This window comes from Priapulus caudatus, unplaced genomic scaffold (assembly GCF_000485595.1).
Source record: "Priapulus caudatus unplaced genomic scaffold, Priapulus_caudatus-5.0.1 Scaffold542, whole genome shotgun sequence".
NCBI lineage: Eukaryota > Metazoa > Priapulida > Priapulimorpha > Priapulimorphida > Priapulidae > Priapulus > Priapulus caudatus.
Genome location: NW_014577603.1, coordinates 164,626 through 173,655, shown reverse-complemented (window position 1 = coordinate 173,655; position 9,030 = coordinate 164,626). Strand labels below are relative to the sequence as shown.

The window sequence follows — 9,030 nt, the reverse complement described above, 5'->3', positions numbered from 1 at the left end:
TTTGTTTTTTTTTATATCAAAAATTTGTGCCAGGCGGAGATATATAGGGCCGCGCAGCAACCGTGAGTGCCGGCACACCCGCCCACCGCCGCCCACCGTGGGCAAAACCCTGAGGATATACTTATCAGTAAATACAGGAACATTTTCACAACAGCGATGTTAAATTTGACAACGGCGGTGTGCCACTGTGCCCTCTTATATATAATAAACCCTGTGCATGCAGCTGTGCATGCCAGTGCAAATTGAGACAATTTTGGTGCACGTGTTTTAGCGATGCTGAATGATCATTGAGCCAGGACGTATTACTTACGACACGCCTGGCTAATTTCCTCACGGACTAGAAGCACATCGAAATGCCACTACATGGCATATATATTCTTGCCGTACAAATTCCGTGTTTCAGTTTTTCTAGAAGGTGGATATGTAGAATGCAGGTGCATGTACAGGTAGCATCCACATAGCCGGAGCTCTCAAATACGTTATAGACGCTCGCTTGTTTCAAGCACCCTAACCATACAGCTCTTCACCTTGCAGTTGGACGCTGGACGCGAGAAGAAGAGCAGATGCTGCTTGCAGGCATCAAGGCTGTAGCGAGAACAGACGACCTGTTGACCACAGAGACCAAGAACCTCTCGTGGCATCGGGTTGCAACACACGTTCCAGGCCGCACGGATGTACAGTGTTTTGCCCGATGGTAATAAGAAACCACATACTCATTAGATAAGATAAAGTGGCATGAAAAAACGTGTGCACATAAGCGAGGGAGGTGCCTAGTGCCGGCCGTTGATACGATGAGAATGACAGTAAGAGTGAGATAGTGTACGTAAGACAGTGGGAAACGCACTTGCTGGCAGATGACAAGTAGTCGTCATGTAAGCATTGTAAGGTTTTATATCGAGGGTAGCCACTACTCATACAGTGCTTTAAAAATATGACAGTTCGAATTCTAATACGAATAGGTGGTTTTATCACTTCTCACCAGGTGGGCTGTAACATGTGAACATCTGAACCCATACAAGGTTACTCATGACACGTACTTGAGCAAGTGAGACAATTAACATTAGCTAGTGAAAAATATGACGGAATGAGACGATCAGGCAACGACAAATGGACGATGGTGAGAGACAGTAAATGGCAGACAATGGGAAACAGAGCAAAGAAGAGTTGACAACAATTGATCCTCTTGGGCAGTCACTCACTGTACATGCCTTATGTTTTAGGGAAGACTCGTTGCATAGCAAAGTGTACGACACACGATTTAAAGTGGGGAAATACTCCTTGGCCCGCAAAAAACAACATCTCCAGATGCTTGAACGGTGAGTGTGTACCCAGCCCCAGGGCCTAATCCAAGCCATTTTTCGCACCAAATACCGGCGCCCAAATTACGACCCCTAGCAAACCGCCCAAATTAGCAGAGCTCTGAAAATTGTGAAAATTAAATCTCCATGTTTCTATCATTATGTAGGCACTGTTTTATAATAAAATGCTCATATAAGATCTATAATCTATTATCTAAATAAAGTTATAATGTTATTATACATCTACGGGCTCGCCAGCGTTCCCCAAATCTTTTTGGCCACGCTACGCTCGCTATGCGTACCCATAATAAGCAGCTAGATTAGCCCCGGAGTCCCCTCTGCAGTCTTTTGTTAATGATAATCACTTCTTCCATTTTACCAAAGCGCTATCAAACCAGTTACAGTCAGAGTTGGCGATCAAGTGATTCACGCTGGGATTGTTCTTCTTACATTTCATATGCTTTAGGTGGTGGTTATATTTGTATTTCAGGATAGTCGAACTAAAGCCCCAGTCATTGTGTGATATCAATTGGGCAGAGCTGGCCCTTCAGTTTGATGTGTAAGTAGCAATTAAATAGATGACTGCACATTCATAACGATCACCACGCTTGAAGTGAATTCGTTACCAACGGTAACCACAACTCGCAACTACAGTGTAACTAGAGTAATGCTACGATTTTAGATGAAAACAAAAATTTCTAACCAAGTTAACGTTAAATTAACTTTGTTTTGTAGTGCAACAAATGCACGGATACTTCGAAGTCAATTTCACAGGACGAAAAATCGGATGGTGAACCCGAAAAAGAAGTCATTTGAAGGTATAATTAACATTGTATAACATACCTCGCTACCATTCAACCATTCCTCATTGAGCCACTTGTCACATAATATATAGAAACTATCATCAACAGTGTACCAGATAATCCAACTGTAATATATTAAAGAGAATGTAGAGTAAATCCAGCGTCTATAGGGACAGATTACATCATACCTGACTGGCTCTCAATATATTTGATTAAGTGTACGTGACAATGCACTATGCAGACGGTAATGTGGCCAATTTGTGTATGTGTAACTGCTAGGTATGTGTGATTCTAAGTGAGTGAGCATCGAGTCTTCATTATTCCTGATGCTACAAGCAAGGAGGCAGTCTGATTAAAAATTCTTACTTCGTTTGCAGATGTCATGGGTTTCATCAAAACCATTTTCATTCCCAAACTCAAGACTGAAATCGAGGTCAAGCTAGCCAAAAAATAATGCTGGATAATGCCTTAGCCACTTACCACATATACTATCTATAACTAGTAATGTCTATTGCCAATGTGACCTTTATGCAGCAGGTGCATGTACGTTGATTTTATTTGTACACCAACATACATAATTTGAATCTAATATACTGTCTATAGTTAGTAATGTCTATTGCCATGTGACCTTTATGCAGCAGGTGCCTGCCGTAACCCGGTATTTAATTTGTACACCAACATACGTAATTTGAATCTAATAAAGAAAGATATAATGTAAGACGTATATATACAGGTTTATATAATTTTATTTGATGATTATATATTCACTGACATGACTACGGGTGTTTAAACAACAAATTAGCCTTCACTGCATTCACACTTCTAAACTTATACCATATTACCCCTAGATACCTACCCCGGTAAGATTTTAGCCCTTGTCCAATTGATTGCAATCTATGTACTTGGCGCCACAACGACCATATCTATAAAACATCTTGCTTAGATATGATGTGGTGCCACCTATTCGGATGTCTCCATAGGGGACAGCCCTAAGAGAAGGTCATCCATGCCGTCATCTCCCCAGGCTTTCCTCTACTGTCTGTGTGACCGCTCCGCTGGGCAGGCATTCGCCCTGGTTCATCGTCCCTGTCGACCGTAAGGACGGGCGCGGCTGCTTGAGCGACGCGCCTGTCGATTCTTTTTCCGGGTGGAGTATACGCTGACTCAGCTCAAAGTACTGGTTCGGGTGGTCGATGGCCACCATGTCGTCCGGCGGTTGGTCGTGAACAGCCGCGAAACAACGGCTGCACGCCAGCTGATAGTGGTTCCCCTTCACCTGCGGAGAACAACGAGGCAAGCTGTCAACACCAGCGTCCTCCTTCCCAGTGCCCCTGCCTTCCGTTCTCGCTCGGTCTCGTCGTGGGGATAGGTGAACGACCCCGGAGCGAGAGCCGAACGGCTGGATTCGCGAACGTTTTCCGATGCATCTTCATTTATAATTTGATAAATAGATACTAGTAAATTTTTTAACAACTTCCCATTTCTTCAGCTGGCCAAACTCGTCTGCGTTTTCCTGTCTCACACTGTCACACACTCCCTCTCTTTCTCTGTCTCTCACTCTCTCTATCTCTCTTCTCCCTCCTCGGTCTCTCTGTCTCCCTCTCGCTATCTTCACAACCCACACCACTACTCCTCCCTCGGCTACCCCCAGTGCGAACGCGAGCGCAAAACACGTACCATCTCCATGACACTGTCTGCCTGCGTGCTGCTGATCTTCATGCCCTTGAGACGTTGCGCGAGAAGGTCGGGCGCGGTGAAGCGGAACGGGCAGCCGTGGTGGTCGCCTGCCGCCGGCGGCGCCCCCATGATCAGCTTCATGCAGCTGTAGGGCGTGTAGTCCTTGCGGCGGCCCTCCTTGCCGTAGTTGTAGCGGATCGAGTACGCGTACTGCCGCTCGAACTTCTCGAGCTCGATGAGCTTTGTGAACTCGGAGCGCCAGAACCGCATCGACTCGTCAAGCGAGAGGCCGACGCCCTTGAGGAACAGACCGTACTGGAGGCGGCCGTTGTACTTTAGGTGGTGGTCGGTGCGCACGGCGCGGTTCAGCTGCTGCATGCACGGCGGGAACGACTCCTGGCAGAGCTGAAACACGCGACATGTCGCAACGTTCAGCGCACACGCTGACACAGAGAGGGCAAGACAATCGTACTACCTCGTCCCTTGTTAGAGGCGCTTGCGCGTGTCTGTAAACTGCCGGTCATGCACACAAGAACCGCAATACAGCAATAGGAGATAAGATAATAACATGGAAAATAAGATGAATGAAGCAACGAGATAAAATAGATCTATACTGAAAAAAAAATCAAGGTAAGGATTGAAGGTTAAACGCAAATAAAGATAAAGCGATCGGTGATTTCTGCGAAGACTACCGCGCAGCGGCGCCACTCACCCCGTCGACCATGTTGGCCGTGACCTCGCCGCTGGCCTTCGTCTTGCGGCTGCCGTAGTCCTCGCCGAGGTACCACTCGTTGATGTGGTTGAGCATCGGCAGCAGCCGCTCCTGCTCTTCGATGATGGGAAACATGCGCGCGGTGCGTGCGAGAGCCTTCGACAGCTCGAGCCGGAAGCAGGCGCAGACGAGCGAGACGAGCTCCGAGCTGGGAATGTAAGCGTAGCCGTGGCGCAGGTACACCTGCCGTAAGAAGAATGCTTATTAACGAGTGATGCAGGTACACCTGCCGTAAGAAGAACGCTTATTAACGAGTGATGCAGGTACACCTGCCGTAAGAAGAACGCTTATTAACGAGTGACGCAGGTACACCTGCCGTAAGAAGAACGCTTATTAACGAGTGACGCAGGTACACCTGCCGTAAGAAGAACGCTTATTAACGAGTGACGCAAGTACACCTGCCGTAAGAAGCTGGATGGGCTGCCTTCTTGACTGAGGACAAGCCACTCATACACCCTTATGTTCACTTCACAGCACACAACCTGGACGTTTTGACCACTGCTTACCCACGACAGAATCGCCACACGCTCGTGCATTTATCTGGTCACTTCACACCTTCACTGCCCACTGCCTGTACATCTCAACTATCACTATCAGATGACAAATTCACTGCACGCTTTCGCACCTTTCTGCCTCGAACCAGGTCCAGCGCCTCGGTGAAAGGTACTCTGTAGAAATCGCTGGAGTCGAAGAGGCCGTCGCCCATGTCAAAGGTCGCGCCAATCAGTCGCCGTCTGAGCTTCGCCTTCTCCTCCTGGCTTATGGCCGCGTACGCCAAGTCGTTCTGCTCCAGGAACTCTTTGATGCTGACGGCACTTTCCTGCGGAACAATAATCGAACTAATCAATATCACTAGTACGGCGAGAACCGCAGCGATGGCTCAATGGTAGAGTGCTCGCCTCGCATGTGGAAGATCGGGGATTCAACTCCCGGCCGGGTAATACCAAAGACTTGAAAAATGGTACGCACGGCTTCTCTGCTTAGCATTCAGCAAATAGAGATAGAGTGTGGCAAGTTAACTCGCAGTGCTATACCAGTGGACCAAACCCCTGCTGTAGCATTTACTGTGAAAGCAGCTGCGGGGTCTCAGGGTTATAGGGTTACCGAAACGGAGATAGGGACCGCCCTATGCGCCACATAGGCGTAGGAAGGATTTAACTTAACTTAACTAGTACTGCGATTTTGTTACAGTTGCTCACCTGTTATTTTAGTCACACAGTCACTGACATAATTATACTGTACCCTACGTTACATCCAAGTCTGTTGTTAGTGTACTCCTTCCTGACTACTATATTAGAAAAGAAACTAGGGTCATGTCTCCATTACTGCCAATCCTGAGCAAGCCTCCTAGAGGGCTCCCCAGCTGTTTGCAGGCCTTCTTCATTTTTGCCTTCACTTCTTCCTTGGGTAGTGTATTGTAATGTTTCTACTCTCCACCGGGACAGAACGCTTACTTGTAGGAAACGAAAGCGGAATAAGTCGACCTCTTGCTGAATGAACCATCGACGCAGCTCCTCAGACTTGCAGTAGGCGAGTCGTAGTATGAAGTGGGAAATGTTGTCCCTCCTACGCTCCTCGTGGGACGCATCTACATCTGCATCGTTTTCCTCCTGACCCATCTGAACAACAGATCACGTTGATGATTATTATGAATTGTACGTGCATCACCGCACATCAACAATTAACCTGTCTCATACAAATATAACAATCGAATGATTTAACAACATAAAAATTAAATTATTTGGCAAAAAACAGGGGGATTAAATAGTGGTTTTGATAATTGATCTCCATCGTATGTTATGGCTTACGGTTCTCAAAAATGTTTTCAACCCCATCTTCCTGAGCTCAGTCCTTATTTTGTTCTTGTATTCTTCACTGCCTCTAGTAAAAACTAGTGATACGTTCTCAAAGAGTTTCAAAGCCTTTAGTCTGAAAAATTAAGTTACCAAATTATAATTAATCTGTCTGTTTTAAAGGATATTAGCTACATGTTCTCATTTGCAAATTTGCAATAACGACCATGTACACCTGCTACTGTGTAAGCAAAACACGTGATTATATATAAGGAAGTATGCACAAAGTCGTGACTCATTCAGTGTTATCTCATGACTCTTTTTTGCCAATTATCATAGACAGGTAAATGTTCATCCTGTATACTCTAATATGTTATTTTTATAATTATTTTTTAAATTATGTCAACAATATATTGGACAATGAAAACAGACTGAATTTGTAGTTACCTCTCAACAGCGAACCGTTCGAATTCCTGTAGTGATATGTTGCCGAGAGGGGGTATCCGGTAAAACTGCAGTGTGTGACTGTGAGGATGCTGGCTACTCTGTCCATCTCCTGATACCTTCTGGACCTTCCTGACTCGTTTCTTTCCCCCTCCGATCAGCATGCTGTAGATTTCTTTAGAACTTCTGCAATGTTATATTGACAGAGACATTGGTTCCTATAGTTAACACAGATATCCAATGATGCTATCACATATGTTTGCGTGCTTGAGGCTGCACGAGTTTAAAATGGTGAATTAATGTGCAAGCATTGATATTTACATAAGAAACCTCTTAAAATGTAAAGGTATAAAATGTTATTACTATTAGATATTTCCAGTGACACACAAGATAAGCTAATTATAAGTTAATTATCTGATAACACCTAAATTAAACCCATAATTATTAATGTGAAAGCGTTACCATTTTAACCAGTTCAACCTCTTCAGCATCCTACCACGCAGCAAGAGCTACAGTCATGTTTTGATCCATAAAGTGTGAGTGTCAGAACAAGAGGAAGTGTGACTCAGGGGTCGAAATTCGCTATATAGTGATTGCGCAACACAAGTGTTTTTCCCCAAATGCAAGCGATGTTTCGTAGCAACTTGCGGCTGCCGCAAGTCAACAATATGCCAGCTACTTACGTATTTAGAAGTCAGACCCATTTTATTTTGATTTCTGTACGAAATTGAAGCGTAAATGACTCTGAATCAGAGCAGGAAGACACAAAAGACAGAATAAATCATAAACTAAAACAGGGAGGAAGGGAAGGGGTACTGCCCGTTTGGAGAGCAACAGAGGTAGATGCAAGTAAAAATCTCTTGGCACAAGTAATTGTTTAATGGCGCAAGTGTTTATTTTTTTTGCGAATTTTGACCCCTGTGACTGTGTCACACAAGGATGCTGCTGATAGGGAGATCACGCAGCGCAATCTCGAGATTGCCGCGGTCTTCCGATCGGAGATCGTGATGCGCGATCTTAAGAATGCACAGCGCGACCTTGAAACAGGTACCTTTGTTGGCAATGCAGTGTATGTGTTAGCCCGACCAGGCTGTACGACGGATTGTCTATACATGTATTGTAATGGTATACTAACTATACATCGGTATACTAACGGTATACTAACTATACATGTATTTCTGACGGTATTGTAACCCTAGCAATACCGTTTCTTAGAGCTATATGTATCGTTAGTGTTACTGTTAGTGTCATTAACTATATACAGCCTCCTAGATACAATAATGTAACCCAAACCCAAGAGGATAGGGGTCCCTATCCTACCCCTATCCTACCCCTATCCTCTTGGGTTTGGGTTACATTATTGTATCTAACAGCCTCCTAACTCTGCGACTGCCAGATATAATAATTTAATACAACAGAGTGTAACTTGTAAAGTTAACCTACTCTGTTTGATTACATTTCTTAACATTAATTCATTAATTGGTAGGTAGGGCCTAGACTATGGCTTCAACCTATGGCTATGAGTATGACTATATGTCAGTGTCACTTGACGCTGCGTACCATGGACTCCGACTGCCACTGCACTGACACTGTTAAGACTGTTAGTGCTGTTGTTAGTGCCCGTGTCACTTATACTACTGACTACTCACTATCAAAGACGATATGTGTTTCAAAAGATGTAAAGCACACCATATAAATTATGAAAGTACATAGAAAACTGCTCATCAAGACACAGCAACGAAAAGTTCATCAACATTAAAAACTTCGCGCCAAATTTTTCTCTGTAGCGCCATCTGACGTATAGTTAGGCGATGTTTTGACTGCTTAGTCAAATTCTTCTGTGAAGTAAATCATTTGTTTATTTAAATCCCGTACGCATTTTTCTTGTATATTGCGCTCAGTTACAGTATAGTTTAAGTTATGTATATTTATTTATTTATTTTTACTACAGTTTATCACAGTACCTATTATCTCCTGCTATTATATAGGTAGCACGCATTACCAAGTAATGTTGTCGTCTACGCAAAAACCGTATCGCGTGATTTACGCAAGCCAGGGCCCAGGGCGGGTACTGTTAACTGCTTGTCCGCATCTCATTGTTAAAAAAAGGCTCTTGGATATAATTCCTATGCTAGGTCACTACGACAAATATTTGCTCTTTATCTTTAAAGCCAAATGTTGTTTTATTTTAGAGATACTGGATATGCGCGAAGAGAAGTCTCCCGCGATGTTGCAGATAAATT

The 9,030-nt window shown here is 44.3% G+C and overlaps 2 protein-coding genes across 3 annotated transcripts in view; one reads left to right on the top strand and one right to left on the bottom strand.

Moving 5' to 3' along the window:
- Positions 1-2,714, top strand: part of LOC106811475 (myb-like protein A) — a 10,458-nt gene extending 7,744 nt beyond the window's left edge. The window contains exons 3-7 of the mRNA XM_014815113.1: positions 535-694; positions 1,221-1,316; positions 1,789-1,857; positions 2,034-2,116; positions 2,479-2,714. Of these exons, the coding sequence (XP_014670599.1) occupies positions 535-694; positions 1,221-1,316; positions 1,789-1,857; positions 2,034-2,116; positions 2,479-2,555 (485 nt within the window). The 3' untranslated portion in view covers positions 2,556-2,714. The remainder of the gene's footprint in view (positions 1-534; positions 695-1,220; positions 1,317-1,788; positions 1,858-2,033; positions 2,117-2,478) is intronic.
- Positions 2,715-2,829: 115 nt separating this feature from the next.
- On the bottom strand, positions 2,830-8,559 carry LOC106811474 (DNA primase large subunit-like). Of its 2 annotated transcripts, none has more exons than XM_014815111.1 (8): positions 8,437-8,559; positions 6,791-6,973; positions 6,359-6,479; positions 6,005-6,169; positions 5,176-5,370; positions 4,491-4,733; positions 3,779-4,183; positions 2,830-3,377 (listed from the first exon to the last, which is right to left on the bottom strand). In XM_014815111.1, the coding sequence occupies exons 2-8, from the start codon at positions 6,949-6,951 to the stop codon at positions 3,114-3,116; spliced, it is 1,554 nt and encodes a 517-aa protein (XP_014670597.1). In that variant the 5' UTR covers positions 6,952-6,973; positions 8,437-8,559; the 3' UTR covers positions 2,830-3,113. The 2 variants fall into 2 exon arrangements, with proteins under 2 accessions (XP_014670597.1, XP_014670598.1); XM_014815112.1 differs by lacking the exon at positions 8,437-8,559 and adding an exon at positions 8,348-8,396.
- Between the last annotated feature and the right edge of the window lie 471 nt (positions 8,560-9,030).